General features: G+C 38.7%; 1 protein-coding gene across 1 annotated transcript; it reads left to right on the top strand.

Annotated features, from left to right (window-relative positions):
- Positions 1-200: 200 nt before the first annotated feature.
- LOC135205682 (large ribosomal subunit protein bL20m-like) lies at positions 201-20,160 on the top strand. The gene is made up of 4 exons (XM_064236597.1): positions 201-323; positions 11,392-11,502; positions 16,487-16,630; positions 19,830-20,160. Exons 1-4 carry the CDS (start codon positions 237-239, stop codon positions 19,923-19,925), a joined length of 438 nt encoding a protein of 145 aa, XP_064092667.1. The 5' UTR covers positions 201-236; the 3' UTR covers positions 19,926-20,160.
- The last annotated feature ends 2,307 nt before the right edge of the window (positions 20,161-22,467 follow it).

Here is a 22,467-nt window from a genome sequence, read left to right as displayed (position 1 = left end):
ATATATATATATATATATATATATATATATATATATATATATATATATAATTTTGTATTTTTTATATTTTAGGCAATGCTGCAACTATAAGAATATATAAGGTGAGAGTATTTTGAATAATTTACTACTTCACAGTTTTATTTTTTAGGTACTATATCGTATTTTGTAAATAGAGAGTTTTAATATTGTATCCACTCTATTGCAGGAAGTTTTAAAGTGATAGTCACCTTAACAAAATGGTTATTGTCTCCCCAACTTTGTTTGCCCGGGCAAGAGGAGCCGACAGATTTTGGAAGAGGAGGAGGATCCTTGCTCTGTCTGCAGTGAGTATTTTTTGGGGTCACTTTTGTCATAAGAAATTAAGTCTCAAAGAGGTGTTTGCTTTTCATCCCATTTCATAAATGTTACTTGATTATGAACAGAAATGCCTGTGTTTAAATAATTAAGAATATTTTAATCAAAGTAGTTCGATAATTTAATCAAAGTAGTTCGAAAATTACGTGGACAGTATTGAAATATTTGAGATGTATTCCTACAAAGTAGAAATTGATGATTTAAAAAATTTCTAAAATATCCCAATCTAAATAGTAGAATAATTCCAGTTAACATTACTTCTTTTGTCACTGGAATAAACAGGTAATTATTAGTCAGCTTAACCAAACCAGTGAACTAGACTTTTAACACTATTAAAGAAGCTTGTCTATTAACCCTTTCACTGCAAGCCTGTTTTCGCTGCTAGTGACGAGAGCTGTGTCCTGTTAATCTTGTATCTGACTAAATTTCTCCCTTATATATTTGTTTTTTTGTTCTTTATTATTTTCAGTACAGTACTGTTACACGGTACTATTATGTTAGTATAATATTTTTATAGTAATGATAAAATATGCAAATATGTATGTAGGTGATTATTAAAAAAACTGAATTATGTAGCCCATGTTGGTGATTCATTTCAAGTGTGATACCTCTCAAAGCAACAGATATTCTTATCTTCCTCAGAGGCAATGAACTATGACATTGTATAGAAACCCAGAAGTCTGACTCTGATATTCATATATATCTTAGATTCTGAAATACTGGTCAGTTGTTTCTTAGAACACTGTTATTCAGAAAACTAATCAAAGGTGGCAAACTTTCAGTTGGTTAATGGTACTTACCTCCCACCAAAAGTAAGTCTATCCTAATGTTAAGAGGGTTTGTTTCGTATATGAACAAATGACAAATGTTTAATCAATTTGTATTTTTCCTAACTAACAAACCTGAGGTCTTAACATACAAAGGCCCACCTCTAACCACCCCTCTTAACAACCTACCTGGGTTTCATCTGGAAAAAACCTCACAAAAAAATCAAAACTAGACTTGGGATTATTAGAATTTATTATCCAATAAAAGTTTTAGAGCACTGATTTTTTACAAACAATATCCAATGGTCTTCCATTAGGAAATTTTATCATGTTTTCTGTTTACTCAACACCTCTGGTGCTTGACAAAAACGCTTCCTCTTTCCTCATTTCCTGATTCATAATCGTCTCATAAAACCTGAAGTTAAGAAATTACTAAGGTAGATATGTCTGTAACTACAATATTATAAACATCACCATATTCACTACTGTCACTGTCAGAACTATCTGATAGTTCAGGTCTATTACTATCATTGTCATTTCCGAATAAAAGCTTCTGTACTACTTCATCATCGAGCGAAAACACCTCCTGCTATGGCATTTTGATAGTTACCAAAGCTCTAGGCATTATCATGAGATTATCCTGTAAGTTGGAAATCAAATGTTGCCATTTGTCATTAGATATAGACAAAAGCTCCCTAAAATGAGTTATCTGTTACGAGCTGCCTAACTAGAATAAAAAGAATGAAGACGGAGGAGATGAGTCCCTCGCCATAGAAGAGACCTTATGATGACAGAGGAAACCAGTCCCGTGTAGTGAAAGGGTGAACATTCTTGAAAGTCTTGAGGCTTATCTATGTAGTTTTGTATTCATTGTGAAAAGAATAATTAGTAATTACATTGAAACAAATTTAATTGAATACAATAACTTTCCTTATTGACCTTGTATCCAAAAGATATGTTGTAAAGTTAGGTGTTTCAGCTTGACCAGTTGAAAGGAACCTTGTTAAGTCTCTAAAAGGGGTATGCTAATTTCTCTTGAAATAATCTTTATATCCCTTTCATTAAATATTACATCTTAGCATATTTCATATGTATTTTGTGCTGGTGTGAATACTCAGTTTCATACAATCAACTTACCTGTCAGATATATACATAGCTAAGACTCCGTCGTCCCCGACAGAAATTCAAATTTCGCGCCACTCGCTACAGGTAGGTCAGGTGATCTACCGGCCTGCCCTGGGCGGCAGGACTAGGAACCATTCCCGTTTTCTACTCTTATATTTTCTGTCGCCGGTGGTATCAACATCGTTGCTGCCACCTCTTGACTGGAATTCGCTTTTCTAAGCAATTGATCATCTTTTTGTGGACTTTTGGTGACGTACCTGGATCGTTGTTTTGGCATTCGCTACTGTGGACTGGATTTGGACTTGCTTTTTGATTTTTCTTCAGAATGTCTGATTCAAGTGTTTGTGTGAGAATGTGTGTGAATGTAGGCTGCAAGGTGAGGATACCGAAAGCTTCGGTTGATCCTCACACTGTATGTCGCAAATGTAGGGGTTTTGATTGTTCTATTTCTAACACCTGTCATGAGTGTGAGAGGTTGAATGTTGAGGAATGGAAGACTCTAACTTCTTACTTGAAGAAGTTAGAAAGGGATAGAGTCAGAAGGGCTGCATCTAAGATGGCGGGTAGTAGTACAAGGCCTATTGAGCCTTTGGATAATTCTAACTCTTCTCTTAATTATGATTCTGTATCAGGACCCTCACTGGCCGTACATTCAGATTCGGCATCGAAATTGCTGAAACTGAAGGCTACGCTTCACAGGATTGAGGATCAAAATGGCTACCATGAAAGGTAAGGACTGTGAAAGTGATTTTAGTGAAGTGAGTGTCCCCAGTATTGTGGAGGGGGCGTCTGGACGTCTCTGCGACGCTCCCAGGCCTAGACCTCTTCCAAGCTCCCAAGCCCAGAGGAGAAGGAAAAGTCGAAAGCCGTACGGAGGTTGTGGAGAATTCCCCCCGGTCAGGCGTCCCCTTCAGCAGGTGCTGTATATAGACAGCCTGCTCAGGACCGCTATCGAAAAAAAAAGCGTCCTCAGAGAGTGCTTCTCTTCGTCCGCTTCTCCCTCTCCTAAACGAGGGTGGAAGGATTCGGACTTGTCCAGGCCCCTGAAAAGGCACTGGAGAGATCCTGTTTTGGATTCAAGCCCAGAACGCTTTTTCGGAAGAAGCGCCTCCTTCTATCAAGAAGGCGAAGAGGGTTTTGCCGTCCCATGATGGGGGCAACACGCCTTCGAGGTCTCCCTCTCCCGTTCAAGAAGACGCAGGAGAAGCGTCCAAGAGGATCATTTTGGCGGTGCAGGAACAGCTGTCCGCCTTAGTAGGAGTCCTTTCGAAGGATCCTCCTCGTAAGAAAGACGTCAGACTGCCGGTCAAGAAGACTCGTCTTCCTTCTCCACCAGGAGTGAGGCTCCTGTGAGACGTGAGTCTTTTGAGACTCAGATAGAGACTCGTGGAAGATTTTGATTCGCCAGGCAAGCGCGTCGCGCCAGCCAAGCGCGAGGCGTCCTACAGACGAGAAGCGTCCTCTAAGGTTAAAGAGTCAGACAAGCGAGAAACGCATTACAGACCAGAGGATTCTCCCAGATGGGATACGTCTGCCCAGATCAGCAGCTTCAGCCGAGCGCGAGGTATTAACCAGGCGTGAGCATTCAGCCAAGCGTGAGGCTCCAGACAAGCATCTGTCACGCAAGGATGTGGCACCAGGAAGACGCGAGACTTCAACAAGGCACGAAGCGTCAGTCAGAGCGCGAGACTTTTGAGAGGCGCGAGGCACCAGTCGAGGCGCGAGGCGCCAGCCAAGCGCGAAGAGTCAGTCAGGCGCGAGACGCCAGCCAAGCGCGAGGATCCTGCCAGGCGCGAGGCGCCAGCCAAGCGCGAGGAATCAGCCAGGCGCGAGGCGCCAGCCAAGCGCGAGGCGCCAGCCAGGCGCGAGGCGCCAGCCAGGCGCGAGGCGCCAGCCAAGCGCGAGGAGCCAGCCAAGTACGAAGAGCCAGTCAAGCATAGGAGCTCTGTACACTCTTAGCCCCTCTCCTATTAGGAGTTTTTGTCTCCAGTAGAGAGAGTGGTTGGACAGGAAGACCCGGAACGGGAAGTGGCCTCTCCTACTGATCCGATTATGGAAGAGGAATCAGAGGACGAGTCTCACGGTAAAGAAGGACTGTCGAACTACAAAGTTTTGACAGCTCTCCTTCTCAGGAATACGGAGATGCATTGATCCCTGCCGCTCCTCCTTCGCCTCGTTCACTGTTTTCATGCTCGAAGACTCCGAAATCGTCGGCTTTCTTGAAGATGAGACCGACGATTTCTATGAAGAGAGCTCTGCAATCGCTGGATAACTGGATGCTAACTAAGAAAGAGCTAGTTTGGACAGTCTTTTGCATGCCTCCCCCTAGACTTACGGGCAAGAGAAGGGATGTTTGGTAACCCAGACTGGGGAGAATATGGGTCTCACTCTCCCAGCTTCAGCTGAAGCTGACTTTTCCAGTCTGGTAGACGCATCCAGGAGACATAGCCTTCACACGGCTAAGATTACTTGGGGACTTTCAGAGTTGGATCATCTCCTCAAGGGACTATTTCACATTCTAGAAGTCTTTAACTTTCTAGATTGGTCCCTTGGGGTGATGTCCAAGAAGGCTCATGCCCCTGAAGGGCTAGAACCGGATGTACTCCTGGCAATTTGTCATGTATTGACAAGGCGGTGCAAGACGGCTCAGGGGAAGTTTCTTCCTTATTTGGAGCAGGTCTCTTGAAGAAGAGATCTGTGTTTAGCGCTTTCTTGACGAAAGCAGTGTCACATTCACAAAGAGCAGCTTTGTTATTCGCCCCTAGATCTGATTTTCTTTTCCCGTCACAGTTGGTGAAGGATATTTCCCGATCTCTGACGGAGAAAGCGACTCAGGATCTTCTCCTGCAATCGTCCAGGAAGAAGAGACCAGTGATGGTGGGAGAAAAGAAAGTGGCGTCTACTCCGGTTCGGCCCTTTCGAGGTGGCCCTCCCACTAGAGTTACCGCTAAAAGGAAAACGACCGAGAAGAGAGGTCGAGCCTCGTTCCGCCCCTTTAAAAGGGGAAAGTGAAGTGGCGCTCCTCCAAACACCAGTAGGTGCCAGGCTCCGGGGATTTGCGGAGGCCTGGACTCACATCGACACAGACCCTTGGTCGATGTCGGTTCTTCAGAGGGATATCTCATTCCTTTCCTGGACAATTCCTCCCCTGACGTCAACTCCGAGGGAATTGTCCGCCAATTACAAGGACCCTGTGTTGAAAGATACTCTTCAACAAATGGTGGATCAGATGTGGGACAAGAGAGCTATAGAACTTGTGCTGGATCAAAGCTCCCCGGGGTTTTACAATCGTCTTTTCTTGGTTGCGAAAGCCTTGGGGGCTGGAGACCAGTTCTGGATGTCAGCGCTCTGAACAAGTTTGTTCAAAAACAGAAGTTCGCCATGGAAACCTCTGCTTCAGTCCTGGCGGCTCTTCGCCAAGGGGATTGGATGGTGTCTCTGGATCTCCAGGACGCCTATTTTCACGTCCCGATCCATCCTTCGTCGAAGAAGTACCTCCGTTTCATGACGGGGGGAAGGATCTTCCAATTCAGAGCCTTGTGCTTCGGCCTGTCGACGGCGCCTCAGGTTTTCACGAACCTTTTGAAAAATGTGGCGAGATGGCTTCATCTGAAAGGAATCAGTATATCTCTATACCTAGACGACTGGCTTATCAGAGCAAAGTCAGAGGAACAGTGTTTGGAGGACCTGACTGTGACACTAAAACCCCTAATAAAGACTTTAGGATTACTCGTGAACCTCGAGAAGTCCCAACTGATCCCAGCCAGAACTTGTCTATCTGGGATTCGGATGGATTCTCGGGGTTTTCGAGTATTTCCTTCTCAAGAGAGACTAGCGAGAGGTTTAGAAAAAGTCTCTCTCTTCCTAAGGAAGGAACGGACTTCGGCGAGGGAATGGTTGAGCCTGTTAGGGACCCTTTCCTCGCTCGAGCAGTTCTTTCATCTAGGAAGACTTCATCTCCGTCCTCTTCAGTTCTTCCTCAGAAGTTCGTGGAACATGAAGACAGGACTCCTCTCGGACTTCTTTCCCATTCCAGATCTGATAAAACGACATCTAGAATGGTGGTTACTCCCACTGAGGGAAAACAAAGGTACTTCCCTGGAAATACAGAGCCCAAACCTTGTATTGTTTTCCGACGCGTCGGAAAAAGGTTGGGGAGCAACTTTGGGAAAGAGAGAAGTGTCAGGCACTTGGAATGCTCTTCAAGTGTCCTGGCACATAAACTGCAAAGAACTGCTAGCGGTACACCTAGCTCTAAAGAGCTTCGAACCGTTAGTATGCAACAAAATAGTACAAGTGAATGCGGACAATACAACCGCTCTGGCATACATTCGGAAGCAAGGAGGTACTCACTCGTATGCCCTTTACGAACTCACAAGAGAACTGCTGTGTTTTGGACATCCCAAAGGAACATCTCTCTCTTGACGAGGTTCGTTCAGGGAGTAAGGAACGTACGAGCGGACCAGGGCTGAGCAGGAGGAACCAGGTCCTTCATACCGAGTGGACCCTCCACTCAGAAGTTTGCCTCAAGCTCTGGTCTCTTTGGGGAACTCCTCATGTCGACCTCTTTGCCACGTTCCTCTCGAGGAGACTGGAAGTCTTCTGTTCAGTAGTAGAAGATCCCAGAGCTCTAGCAGTAGACGCCCCTTCCCTACTAGATTGGTCTCAGGTAGACGTTTACGCATTTCCCCCATTCAAGATTCTAGGACAAGTACTCAGGAAGTTTGTGACTTCAAAGGGGACAAGAATGACCCTGATAGCCCCCTTTTGGCCAGCTCAAGAATGGTTTCCAGAGGTACTGGAGTGGATAGTAGACTTCCCCAGATCCCTTCCACAAAGGAGGGATCTTCTCAGACAGCCACACTTCGAGAGGTTTCATCAAAACCCACCTCCCCGCTCTCGCTCTGACTGCCTTTCGACTATCGAAAGACTTGTCAGAGCGAGAGGCTTTTCTAGTAAAGCAGCAAGCTCGATCGCTAGAGCCCGAGAACTTCTTCCACTATCCGGTTTACCAATCCAAGTGGGAAGTTTTTAGAAGGTGGTGTAAGTCAAAGAAGTTGTCCTCCTCCAGTACCTCTGTAACAGAAATAGCTGATTTTCTGTTATTTCTAAGGAAGAATCGCAGCTCTCCGTAGCCACGATAAAGGGCTATAGAAGTATGCTATCGGCCGTATTTAGGAATAGAGGCCTAGATTTGGGAAACAATAAGGATCTGCATGATCTGATTAGGTCGTTTGAGACCAAGAAGTCTAGAATGACTTCTCCCCCTAACTGGAATCTAGACGTAGTGCTGAAGTTCTTGGCTTCAGAGAGATTTGAACCCCTACATTTGGCCTCGTTTCGTGATATAACGAGAAAATGTTTATTCCTTTTGTCTCTGGCAACGGCAAAAAGGGTTAGCGAACTGCACGCCCTTAGTGACAAAGTCGGGTTCAATATAGATTCAGCCATCTGTTCCTTCAAGGAATTATTCTTAGCGAAGAATGAAAATCCTTCCAACCCCTGGACCGAGAAAACTTCGAAGTAAAAGGATTATCGGGTCTCGTCGGCAGGGAACCGGAGAGGTCTCTTGCCCAGTAAGGGCATTAAAGTTTTACTTAAAGAAAAAGGAACAGTTGGGAGGTTCTAGACAAAGGCCTCTGGTGCTCAGTGAAGGATCCATCAAGACCTATGTCTAAGAATGCCTTAGCCTTTTTTGTCAGGAACGTAATTATGGACGCTCATAAGGCTTGCACGGATGATTCTTTAAAAACTCCTGCAGAGTAAGAGCTCATGAAGTGAGAGCAGTGGCGACGTCTCTCTCTTTTCAGAGAAATATGTCGCTGAAGAATATCTTGGAAGCGACATATTGGAGATGTAATTCTGTGTTTGCGGCTCACTATTTGAAGGACGTGCGTGTGACCTATGAAAAATGTTTTTCATTAGGTCCTTTTGTGTCTGCGGGCACAATCCTGGGTACAGGAGCTTACAACAATCCTTAAATTTTTTTTTTTTACTACTTAAGTCTTATAGATATGTTCTAGACTTTCTGCTGAACAAGTGCAGTTGCCGCACAAGCGGCCAGTCACTTCAGTTCAGTAAGGAACTCTTGTGATATTTTGTAATAGTTAAAATTTTTTTTGTTTTTTTTTTTGAAATTATTGGGTGCTTGTGCATTGTGTTTTGAGTTACGGTTGTTGCGAAGAGTTGGGGATAACTCTGAGCAATTTTTAATACTAACATGGTGGTTAGGATCAGGTGGTCGGGATTGATTGTTTGCTCCTTAATAAGGTGTGTTGTCATGTAAGTGGATCAGCACCCATTGACAAAGTCCTTTCAGGCTCTGCCGAGTAAGTGGATAAGACCCCTTCGGCAGACCCACAAGAATTCTTGGCCATAGATCACATATCTCGCTAAAGTTTCTTGAGGTGATGCAGACTACGGGGAAAACACCCACGAAGTCTACCACCTATCAGGTAGGAACCAAGGTTTTTAATTTATACCTACAACAGATGTTGTTTACCTGTCTATTCCAGTAGTAGCTGTCTCTTACCCTCCACCGAAGGGTGCCAATCAGCTATGTATATATCTGACAGGTAAGTTGATTGTATGAAAATGATATTGTTATAATACAATAAAGTTTCATACATACTTACCTGGCAGATATATACGATTAGGGCCCACCCAGCCTCCCCGCATGGAGACAGGTGGAAGAGAAAATATGTGAGTAGAAAACGGGAATGGTTCCTAGTCCTGCCGCCCAGGGCAGGCCGGTAGATCACCTGACCTACCTGTAGCGAGTGGCGCGAAATTTGAATTTCTGTCGGGGACGACGGAGTCTTAGCTATGTATATATCTGCCAGGTAAGTATGTATGAAACTTTATTGTATTATAACAATATCATTTTTGCCTTTCATGTTGTCTTAATTTTTTGGCTTGCCCTGGTGTTAGGTGCTTGTTATGGCACCATGGTTGCAATTGCTATCATTGGTTGAAGGATGACATTCACAGAGCTTAGAATGAGGCAGCGGGGACACATATCTAGACTTGCTAGACTTGTAGTGCTTGCTTGACTTGTTCTTAAATGAGAGCAGGTAGAAGCTAACATGCTAATGAGAAGAGGCCTCAGGGAACAGATAAAAGCTAAAAGTCAGAGAGCAATTCAGCAAGGTACTGAATGTTTATTGCAAAGAACCTTGCAATTTGCAACACTGGACAAGTATGGAACACCCCAATAGGTTCTTAGATGGGAGCCAAATAGATGCTTGAATAGTGCCTGAACGCCCGGGCACATGCTTTGGCTAGGCATAGAAGAATTGAAGGACTGTGATAAACAAGAAGCCACACACACAAGCACACTGAAACAAAGAAATCACTGGCAAACAAAGTAACCGGCTTGGAAAGAAGGAGAGCAAGCAACTACTCTCTAAGGTGGTCAAAGAAAGACTGACGCGTCATGGTGTTCTATGCCTGGTTGGTGACCAGCATCCACTTCGTATACACTAGTTGCCAGATGCCATGGATTCCTTGCTTTACAGTCTTTGATTGTTTTTAACCGGTTTCCAGCTGGTGCAAGATTTCCTATTGTTAAGACCAAAGGTTTGTCAGTTATGAAAAATACAAATTGATTAAAAATTTGTCATTTTTTACACTTCTTGGACAGTGGAAATGATCTTGTGAGTACAAGTCTCTTTAGTTTCTCAGGGATGTCATACTTTTATTTATCTTCTGTGAATGCCAATGTAATGATTCAATTAAAATAATCTTAGGATTCTATGATGACAGTTGTTGAAAACTCAAAGTTAGTGTGTAGGCTAGCATTCACCACTTACATTTATGTATTCTTTAGTTATTAACCTTGTGAGGTTTCTAGGATGGTTCAAAACTTGTCTTACTCTTTAGTTATTAACCTTGTGAGGTTTCTAGGATGGTTCAAAACTTGTCTTACTCTTTAGTTATTAACCTTGTGAGGTTTCTAGGATGGTTCAAAAACTTGTCCCTTCTCTAGTTATTTAACCTTGTGAGGTTTCTAGGATGGTTCAAAACTTGTCTTACTCTTTAGTTATTAACCTTGTGAGGTTCATAGGGTGGTCCAAAACTTGTCTATGTTAAAAGAATCTGAGTTCAGGCTTACCTCTTATGAACTTTGGATCATGTTCTTAATTTCCTTAGTGTAAATTCTTTTTTTATTATGTAATGTTGGTTTAGGTTTCATTTTAAAGGTAAGTAATTTGTAATTTTATTGGATTATAATTATATAAAGAAAAAACAGCAAAGTTATTGCCATTCATACTAGTTGATGCATATAAAGTATTTCTGGAGAAATGGGCAAAATTCTTGATAAGTCTGTATAGAACTAATTTAGTGTGAATTCTCTTTAGACTGCCCATACTTTTGGAATAGATGGAGTAAAACCTTTCCTCAACACCCTCCAGAAGTCACCCCAATACTGCCATCAAAGTTCATAATAATTTTTTTTTCTGAGGATGACATCATTTGATATTATCAGATTCTAAAGATATGAAATTTCTATGTCATTTGAGGCATTGGAGTTTAAAGAAGTGTAGTGTTTCATATTTATATTATAAACAAAAAAAAGAAAAACTAAAGCATTTTTGTTATATAGATATAAACCATCTCCATTATAATGTCCATTTTCTTCCCTCCAATAATTTGGACAGCAGGAAACTTCTGTACCTAACAGTGATATGTAAAGAGATGGCAGTAGCACAAGTTAGAGGAGGAAATTCTTATGGAATGAGCTCAGTGATTTTTGTTAGTCACTAATATAATGATTTTTACTGAAATTTGTGTGGCCAAGGGGACAGTGGAATGTAGGCATATGTGAATTAAAGTATGGGTTTTTCTATTTGAAAATTGTGAGAAATTGTAATGGCTATTATTAGTTATTTTATTTAATAATTTTCATGTAGCTTTATTACATTTCCAGTGCTAGCTTACTGTGAGTAGTTTGAAATGTAACTTATGCATTGAAATACATTTTATCCTTTGTAAGATACAGAATAGCCAGTGTAGATATTGGAAATAGAGCTTATTATGATTATATTATTATTATTACTTTGTAAGTAATATTAATCTTCGAGAATTTTAATTATCTGTGTTTCCAAAAATTTTACTTTTTTCTTATGGAAGACTTGTTTTTCAGCATTTCTTTGGCCGGAAGCAAAATTGTTACAGCATTGCCATCAAATATGTTCAGCGTGCTTTGCGATTTAGTACCAAAGGAAGAGCACTTAGAAAGAAAGAGATGAAAAATGTAAGTATTGAAAGAGAGATAAAAATGGTAAATATTACAAAACAAGTATAATGAAGAACAACTAAAATACATAAGGTCCCACTATATTGTTATACAGTTGACCTCTGCTATTCGCAGATTTTCCCATAGACCATATATACCCATTATTCATGGAAATTTTGCCAGTTTGCTGTATTTTTCTCTGAGAAATATTCACATATTGTATTTTCATATCTTTGTGACTAAATGCACTTTTTGTGATAAAACTATTTAACCCTTAAACACCCACTAGACGTTTATACGTCGACTAAAAGTGTCTGTCGGGTGCTAAGCGGACTTACGGTACGTCGACTACAAAAAGTTTTTTTAAATATTCTTTCTTCTAGCACTAAAAAGCACCAGCAACGCATCTCAAATTCTTTCGTCACTTTGTCTTAATTTTTTCACAGTTTTATATTAGCAGTTACATAAAGTTTTATATATAAAAATGTGCGCAATTTCATGTAGAATACAACAAAACACAACCCATGGTTGTAGCTTTTATCAGTTTTGAAATATTTTCATATATATCACGATGTGCCAAAATTTCAACCTTCGGTCAACTGGACTCGACTGAAATGGTCGAAAAACGCAATTGTAAGCTAAAACTCTTACATTCTAGTAATATACAATCATTTACCTTCATTTTGCAACAAATTGGAAGTCTCTAGCACAATATTTCGATTTATGGTGAATTTTTGAAAAACACGTTTTCCTTACGTCTGCTTGGGGTAACTCTGCCGAAAATCTCAGAAATTCTTTCGTCACTTTGTCATAATGTTTGCACCGGTTTATATTAGCCGTTACATAAAGTTTTATATATGAAAATGTGCGTAATTTCATGTAGAATACAACAAAAAATAACTCATGGTTGTAGCTTTTATCAGTTTTGAAATATTTTCATATAAATCATGATAAGTGCCAAAATTTCAACCTTCAGTCAACTTTGACTCTACCAAAATGGTCGAAAAAAGCAATTGTAAGCTAAAACTCTTACATTCTAGTAATATTCAATTATTTTGCAAAAAATTGGAAGTCTAGCACAATATTTAGATTTATGGTAACTTTTTGAAGAATACTTTTTCCTTACGTCAGTGCGGTAACTCTGCCAAAAATCTCAGAAATTCTTTCGTCACTGTCGTAATTTTTCCACAGTTTTATATTAGCCGTTACATAAAGTTTTACATATGAAAATGTGCGCAATTTCATGTAGAATACAACAAAACACAACCCTTGGTTGTAGATTTTATCAGTTTTGAAATATTTTCATATATATCACGATGTGCCAAAATTTCAACCTTCGGTCAACTTGACTCGACCAAAATGGTCAAAAAACACAATTGTAAGCTAAAACTCGTACATTCTAGTAATGTACAATCATTTACCTTCATTTTGCAATAAATTGGAAGTCTCTAGCACAATATTTCAATTTATGGTGAATTTTTGAAAAACACTTTTTCCTTACGTCTGCGTGCGGTAACTCTGCCGAAAATCTAAGAAATTCGTTCGTCACTTTGTCATAATGTTTGCACTGTTTTATATTAGCTGTTACATAAAGTTTTATATATAAAAATGTGCGTAATTTTATGTAGAATACAACGAAAAATAAATCATGGTTGTAGCTTTTATCAGTTTTGAAATATTTTCATATAAATCACATTAAGTGCCAAAATTTCAACCTTCAGTCAACTTTGACTCGACCAAAATGGTCGAAAAACGCAATTGTAAGCTAAAACTCTTACATTCTAGTAATATTCAATCATTTACCTTCATTTTGCAACAAATTGGAAGTCTAGCACAATATTTCGATTTATGGTAACTTTTTGAAAAACACTTTTTCCTTACGTCAGCGCGGTAACTCTGCCGAAAATCTCAGAAATTCTTTTGTCACTTTGTCGTAATTTTTGCACCGTTTTATATTATCTTTTACATAAAGTTTTATATATGAAAATATGCGCAAATACTTGTAGAATGCAACAAAACACAACCCATGGTTGTAGCTTTTATCAGTTTTGAAATATTTCCATATACTATATCACGATGTGCCAAAATATCAACCTTCGGTCAAGCGCATCAGTGGCATGGTTGGTTTGGTGTTTGCTTCTCACCTCGGTGGTCGCAGGTTCGATTCCCGGCCATTCCATTGAGGAGTGAGAGATGTGTATTTCTGGTGATAGAAGTTCACTCTCAACGTGGTTCGGAAGTCACATAAAGCCGTTGGTCCCGTTGCTGAATAACCACTGGTTCCATGCAACGTAAAAACACCATACAAACAAACAAACAATCAACCTTCAATCAACTTGACTCAACCGAAATGGTAGAAAAACGCAATTGTAAGCTAAAACTCTTACATTCTAGTAATATACAATCATTTACCTTCATTTTGCAACAAATTGGAAGTCTCTTGCACAATTATTTGATTTATGGTGAATTTTTGAAAAACACTTTTTCCTTACGTCCGTGTGCGGTAACTCTGCTGAAAATCTCAGAAATTCTTTCATCACTTTGTCATAATGTTTGCACAGTTTTATATTAGCCATTACATAAAGTTTTACATGTGAAAATGTGCACAATTTCATGTAGAATACAACAAAAAATAACTCATGGTTGTAGCTTTTATCAGTTTTGAAATATTTTCATATAAAACATGATAAGTGCCAAAATTTCAACCTTCAGTCAACTTTGACTCGACCAAAATGGTCGAAAAACGCAATTGTAAGCTAAATCTCTTACATTCTAGTAATATTCAATCATTTACCTTCATTTTGCAACAAATTGGAAGTCTAGCACAATATTTCGATTTATGGTAACTTTTTGAAAAACACTTTTTATTTACGTCAGCGAGTAACTCTGCCGAAAATCTCAGAAATTCTTTTGTCACTTTGTCATAATGTTTGCACTGTTTTATATTAGCCGTTACATAAAGTTTTATATATGAAAATGTGCGTAATTTCATGTAGAATACAACAAAAAATAACTCATGGTTGTAGCTTTGATCAGTTTTGAAATATTTTCATAAAAATCACGAAGTGCCAAATTTTCAACCTTCAGTCTAACTTTGACTCGACCGAAATGGTCAAAAAACACAATTGTAAGCTAAAACGTTTACATTCTAGATATTCGATCATTTAACTTCAATTTGCAACAAATTGGAAGTCTCTAGCACAATATTTCTGTTTATGGTGAATTTTTGAAAAACACTTTTTCCTTATGTCCGCGCGCGGTAACTGCCGAAAATCCCAGAAATTCTTTCGTCATTTTGTCGTAATTTTTCCACCGTTTTTATTAGCCATTACATAAAGTTTTATATATGAAAATGTGGGCAATTTCATTTGAAATACAATTAAAAACAAACCATGGTTGTAGCTTTTCTCAGTTTTGAAATATTTTCATATATATCACGATAAGTGCCAAAATTTCAACCTTCGGTCAACTTTGACTCGACCGAAATGGTCGAAAAACACAATTGTAAGCTAAAACTATGTTACATTCTAGTAATATTCAATCCTTTACCTTCATTTTGCAACAAATTGGAAGTCTCTAGCAAAATATTTCGATTTATGGTGAAATTTTGAAAAACACTTTTTCCTTACGTCCGCGCGTGGTAACTCGGCTGAAAATCTCCGAAATTTTTTTGTCACTTTGTTGTAATGTTTGCACCATTTTATATTAGCAGTCACATAAAGTTTTATATATGAAAATGTGTGCAATTTTGTGTAGAATACAACAGAAAATAACTCATAGTTGTAGCTTTTATCAGTTTTGAAATATTTTCATATTCGGTCAACTTTAACTCGACTGAAATGGTCAAAAACTGCAATTGTAAGCTAAAACACTTACAGTCTAGTAATATTCAATCAATTACCTTCATTTTGCAACAAACGTGAAGTCTCTAGCACAATATTTCGATTTATGGTGAATTTTTGAAAAAAAAAACTTTTTTTTTACATCTGCACGTTACAAATTCATGCATCATTTTGTGATAATATTTGCTTTGATCGTTTTACAATTTATATACCAAAATCATCATAATTTAGTGTACAATACTACAAAAAAATTTAACCCATTAGTTTTAACCGTTTTGCTCAGTGTGATTTGTATACAATTATATATGAAATTTATATTCCAATATTTATATATGATAATGATATTTTTCATTTCTGATGGTTGCATACTAAACTTCAGGCAGTGTCAAAAAAAAGGAGCCAAAAATGAACTCTTAATCTTAAAAACTAAGCGTGCTGTGATTTTTTGTAAAAAACTTTTTTTCCACTTCGGCGCCAACTCCCGAATGCCGCCGGCATACGACAGACACTTTGGTAAATAGCGGCTTGGCGTTTAAGGGTTAAATACTTGGGTGTAAGCATTTTTAGAAGATTTTATGTTTTCTATCAAAATAGGCAGTTCTAAGAATTTTTAGAAGGGTTTTAAGTACTATTTGTAGACCTATTCACAGGGGGGGTGGGGGGAGGAGTGTTTGGTACCCATTCCCCACGAATAAGGGGTTTACTGTAATGGTCAGTTTTTAGCCTATTCAGTATTTGCTTCATAGGAATAAATGAAGGGCCACTAGGAAGAATCATTAATTAGATATATTTTTAAAAATTAGAAGTGGCTTCAGAATTTTTAGTTTTAAAGAGCTTTATTGACATATTATAAAGGTAGAGGAATAATTTTATTTACTGTTGTGAAGTGTAGCAAAGGCCCTGTACACTTATAAATTTTGTTCATTCACTAATGGGAAACTTTTATTTATTTTATTGTTAGACTTGAATGAAACTATGATTCAGGAAAAATTGAGGGTAAAACAAAATTAAATATTTGTGCAACTTGGATAAAACAAGGGTTAGTGGAGTAAAACAAGGGCTTGACAAAATAAATAATTATTCATGATTTGAATGAAACAGAGATTTTAAACTGAAATATCAGAGTATTGTTTACCAATTTTTATAATTTTCCTTTATAGCTATGGGAAACAAGAATCAATGCTGGCTGCCAAGAATTTGGAGTGGATTTCAGTCAAATGCATTCTGTACTGGACAACGCTGGTGTGGCTTTGGATAGAAAAATAATACAAAACATGGCAGTTTGGGAACCTCGGTCTTTTCGGGTAGGCACTCTGTTACAGTTTACTTAGTTGCTTGTAACTAATTCAGGGCAGCCCTATGAGTTATAAAATCTGATTTAGTTTTCTGGTTAAGCTGCCTAATGATATATGTAATTTGCCAAAGATTCTATGCTCATGGTTCAAGTGTTATTTGATAGAGGCCCTGTGACTCTCAACAAACTGGAAAAATTCACTCAGGTCATGACCAGGGTAGCCATGTCTTCATACTGCTTTGCTTTAAAGTGCAGGAACTGCAATTTTGACAATAGTTCCTCTGCTTGTGGATGAATATTAACATCAACTACAACTCTTTATGTACTATGCTCTAACAGAAAGGTGATTGACAAGTTCAGAGTAACTGTCAATCCCTTCTAGGAAAGTTTCCAACAGTGATGGAATTGTACTGTTAGTTCCTTCTTGTTAGGCCCCGTCCACACGACGGTCGAGGTTCGCTTGATGAACTTTGTTCGGTGTGATGTCAGAACCTTGCCCGCTGTTTCTCTGCATCTGATGTCACATCAAACAGAGTTCGATGAGCTTCGTATGAATGGGACTTTAGTCTGGAAGCTTTTTCTTCAAGGACTCTGCTACATGCAATCTCTCCAGACCCCCCCCCCAACAAAATACAAGGTCCAGAATATTCCATTTCATCTTAAATGTTATAACCTCCTTTAGTGATTGCGGTGTATGTTGATACCACTAGATAAAGTAGAGAGCTTGTCATGTAGACATGACAGATACAGCACTTGAACAGTAAAACATTGAATCTTTAAATTAACCGTTAATGGACAGATACCCTCATATGAGTAGCAATAACAAGTTTTGGGTTGTGGACGGAGTCACTCATGGTGAGCGTCAATATTACGCGCCATCAGTGTGGAAGAATCAGGGAGGAAAGAGGTTCCCTTAGTTCTATAGCCCACAAATTCACTAATGGCAACTTTTAGACTGGTTCAGATCAATGAAGTAGGTGGCTCATGAGTTTGTTGTGATCTTGACATCAAGGCAGCATGTTGAGTTTCTTTTCCTACCATGCCGTCTCTTTATTTATCTGCTCATAAATGTACCTGGGGTTGCTGTTGGTTTTAGTTATCTTTTATGATACTATGTCAGTTATTGTTGTAATTTTGCCAAGAAATATTAATAAAAATGTATAATCTAAAAAATTACTGCATCTTCGATCTTGGTAAATTTACGTAAATATTTTACAACAACTTAGTTATTAGACAAAACGTGTATAACTTGGTAAAATTTACAATTCTTTTGTAAAAGAGGCCCCACAAGGGGTTGTAAATAGTCTTTTTCAACTTCTTGTGAAAGGCAGGGAGAATTTTTTAGAATTTTTTTTCTTACATCATATACATTTGCAACTCTTCCTCTTTCCATTGATATGTTCTTTTCTTAAATTGGCTGACCTCACAGTTTCCCTGGCTGGGGGTGCTGCATGTTTTTTTCTTAGCCAGGCTCTTAAGGGTTAGCCACCTAATGCTTAATCCTGTTTCATTCAAACTGATTTGATTCCAGGATAAGATATGGTTGGTTGGTTTTATAAAGTTTAGGTGTAACACCAAGCATTGGGGCAGCAAAGGCCATTCAGCGCTTATTGTATAACTTTATGAAATTATATGAAGTGTCATATCATATTGTGTAACTTTATGAAATTATATTGTGTCATATCATATAAAACAGGTTTATTTCTTCGAGATAATTTACTATATTTTGAAGAGAGGCATTTTCTCCTAATAGTTCTTCAAGTGGTATATTATATATGTTGTTGGATCTTCATTTTCTTTTGAATTTATGGCATTGAGTCAGCAGATGACTTGACTGTGACCAGAGTATGACAGTGGTCACAGTAAGGGGCCAGTCTTTCCTCGCCTTGCAACATCAAGTATTTATGTGTAAAGTATGTATGCCCTATTCTTAATCTTGTCAATATGACATCTTCCCTTCTTCGACATTTCTATTCCAAGATTTTACAGATGATTTTATATGCTTTAATTTATGATTTAATTCTAGCCATTCTTTTTCCCATTTTGATTGACAGTATTCATTTATTGTTGTTTTAATGTCATTGTATGGTATTTGTATTTTTTTGATAATTCTTTTTTTTACTGCCTTCTTAGCTTCTTTATCTGCCTCCTCATTACCCTCAATGCCCACATGGGAAGGAACCCATGGATTTATATTTATAGTTTTCCGTTTTACTATTATATCTATCCACTCCCTTATTTCTTCAACTATCCACTCCCTTATTTCTTCAATTACGGGATGGGAAATTGTGTATTGTTTTAGCCCTTCTAAAGCACTGTAAGAATCCATGTATATTACAAAGGTATCATTTGCATTTCCTGGGATAAGATATGGATTCTCTGGGAAGCAGTCATGCTAAACCATGCAATGACACTAATGGACATTATGAAACAAGCGAAGTGTTTCAGGTCCTATGCAACATAGTTCTACAGGTTCTCATTAGGGAACATTACATGATGGTCTCATTGTCCTTTACATCCATATATTCTGGGGCTACTAATACATTTAGGACACACCACATTTGGACTTAGTCCCAGCAGTGCTTGATTTGATTTAATTTATGAAAATTTGTATATAAAAGCCAAGCATTGGAGCATTTTTAGCCATTTAGTGGTTAGACAGTTTAATACATAAAAAAAAGCAGGAATGGATTAAAATGCCATCCTTAGCACTCATAGGACTGGCCAAAAGGGGTTAGTTCTCAGTTAACGATATAATCACTTCAAAGGTGAATGATTGGATCAGGTGAGATTGGTGACAATTGGCAAGTTGATTTTCATTAATGTTACCCCAACCTGCTATTGTTGTTGGGTGAAACTGGACAAAATTCACTAAAGTTGAATACAAGATGTTTTTGCATTCATTAGATACTCCTTGTCAATGGTCAAATGAGTGATATGAACATGATGGGATACTACTACTTCAAGTATATGGCCTTTTTTGAAGTGATTGATTGAAGGGAGTAAAGAAGTGAATATGTTTAGCCCAACTTCATGAATCAAAAGCTTCTCCTCATCCTCAAGGAGGCAGTTTTGATAAGTTCCAAGTGGGTCTGTCCATCAATTCACTGAAGTAATAAACTCAAAAGCTACTGGTTTGTTTGTACAAATAAATTGAAATTTGTAAACATTTTTATTAAGACTTTTTCAATTTTCTCCTTTCTTTCCAGGGTCTTGCATTACTCACAAAAGCAAAGATGTTTGAAAATGGGTTAAACTCGTTACAAGGCCCTCCAGATGGTGTTGTCACCCGTGGAATGGTTTGAATTGTGCATGTTGTTTAAATGTGTATAGTGTAAATTATTTTAGAATCTGTTTTTCTTTTGTCAAACTTGCAGTTCTCTTTAGGAAAAGGTAATATTTTAGGCTAGCCTTGATACAGGAACTAATGTTTGCCAAGGGCAGATAGAACTGTAGTCTAATTAAACTATCTTATAATATTGGTTATAATCAGCTGTAAATAAACACTTTTTGAAAAATATATAATTTACATGCTCCAGAGGTTCTCCTGTTATATTATTTATTAACTTACAGCATAAATTAAAGAAAAAAATAAATTTAGCTATGCTGTTTTAAGGAAAATTGTAAGGTAATTACAAATCTGAACAATGCTTCATTCTGAGCAGTGATGGAATTCTTGATTAGGTAGACAAGTTATATAGCAAATGGTTATTCTCGGTAACAGCCGAGAAGAGGATGGATGGTAGTTCCAAGCCGCCACTTTGATGTGATAATAGATTTGAAGAGTTATCTGCACTATTGTCATAAATTAATATGAAAAGCCAGTCTCACTTTGGAAGTAGAGAGTTACTGTGCCATAATCCTGGAATCATTCTATTAAATAGGTTCCAAAAGGTAGACCACAGAAAAACCTACCAAAGAAATTACTGCTGAGGTTTACATTCATGCAAAACTAGAGAATTGAAATGATTTATATATTCACAAATTGCTTGCCTTTTGGTGCTGGCAACTGTTTACCGATTGGACCAAATGTGTATTGTCAGTAAATTTTGCTGGCCCAGTTGTTGAAGAGTATCAATTAGTCTTCAATATGTCGTTGCTAGTCTCAACTCAAGATACCAGAAGATAATTAATGAACAAAGATGGTTAGTTTGTTTATACAACAAATAACTTTGGACTTAGTCAACTTACCCTTTTGAACAAGGTTATTCATAATAGTATAAGAAAATTGTTACACTGATGACGCTAAAGGTGGATGTCTGGGTAAGTACAGCTGGTACTTCACCATCATTAACAGAATTTGTTGTATATTCCTTGTGTACTTTTTACCTGCACTCCTATTGGGTGTAGGTTATTTTTTTTTATGGTTTTCAGACTTTCTAATGGTCTTCATACTACTACTTACAAATCTTTAACCCCTGAAAGGTCCTCCTAAGAAAGGGAAGAAACCCAGAATCTGTGGCTTTTCTTCACCAACTCAAGTCCTGCCATGAACCTCAGGTAGCCACTATTACTGGGAGGGGAAGATTGAAAGCAAAGTCCTTGTGCTGTGAAAAGACTCAGGAAGGAAAAGAAAAAGAAAAAAAGATCAGATACTATTGTCTGGGTGACACAATCGCTCTTTCAATACTGTGATCTTACCAGTAAGGGGAAGTCGTTCTACATTTATCCTTCGATGGCCAAGGTCTAGAGATTGCATAGATACAAAATTGCACTGGTGGCATTCTTGGTGTGTGGCTTTCCATTCTTTAAATTCCTGAGATGCTAGCCTAGTTTGGTACTGTAAGAAAATCTGAGTTTGGTGTACTTAAAATTCTTGAATTAGGCTAAGCCACTCCTGTATAAAGGATGTGGACCCGAAAAACATCCAGTCCAGCTCTCAGAAATGAAGTTACTCAGGTCTTAGAGTCAGTATACTGCAAAATTAAAAAGTACCATTACTCCAAGTAGTGCCATGACCAAAGCCAAAGAGGAGCCAAGATAATTGTAAATTAAAGTCTCCATCGTAAGTAAAAAGTGACTTAAGAGCAGCATATACGTATTCTTTTTTTCAAAAGAAGAATGTGATGCCATGAATCTCAAGCAGGAAGAGTTAGAATGCTGTTCTCTTTCACATGAAAAGGAGGAGACTTAACCTTTAATGATGGGGATACCCTCAGAAGTCAACCCCGCCTTCAGTCGAATGATGTCCGGGTTAAGATGACATGACATCAAGTAGGCAGTTTGTAGCATAGTACTTCCTAAGCCTCATGAGAGGCAGGGGAAGCAACTTGGCAAAGCCCCTCGAGCGAAGCGACCCATCCTGACCTGAAACAGAGGCGTTTACCTTATGCAAGACCGACTGGACATGTCCTGATAAGGGAAGTTGAAACGATGACTTGGGATCTTGAGTAGCTCCCAGCAAGGCTTCCAAGCAGGAAGGAGTGAAAGACAACTGAGCCTGAGTCCTACTCTCCAAATAGTTGAACCCACGAATGAGATTAACAACTTCGGTAAAGGAAGACAAAAACTTGTGTCTCCCCCTCCTCCTACTCCGGCAACGGAGACCGACAACGAGAAAAATGTGCAAGCTTATTTAATGCGCCACCTTCGTGTAATCCAACAGAAGAGCCAGAAGCCAAACAGCCCGAAACGCCAACCAACCTGTCTAGGCTGGATCCAAGCACCAACTCCTGCGATGAACTAACCACAACACTAGGAACACCACTATGCACACTCCCAATAGATGACTCACGTACGTGCATGTGCGGGACGGACACATGTACGTGCGAAGGTGAAGTGTCTCGAACACTCGAAATAGAATGAGAATCCCTCGGAGTTGAATTCCGGGAAGCACCAAGAGGAGAG

Source organism: Macrobrachium nipponense, chromosome 24, assembly GCF_015104395.2.
Source record: "Macrobrachium nipponense isolate FS-2020 chromosome 24, ASM1510439v2, whole genome shotgun sequence".
In the NCBI taxonomy this organism is placed as follows: domain Eukaryota; kingdom Metazoa; phylum Arthropoda; class Malacostraca; order Decapoda; family Palaemonidae; genus Macrobrachium; species Macrobrachium nipponense.
Note: the sequence above shows the minus strand (reverse complement) of the source record. Positions and strands in the feature narration are given on the sequence as shown.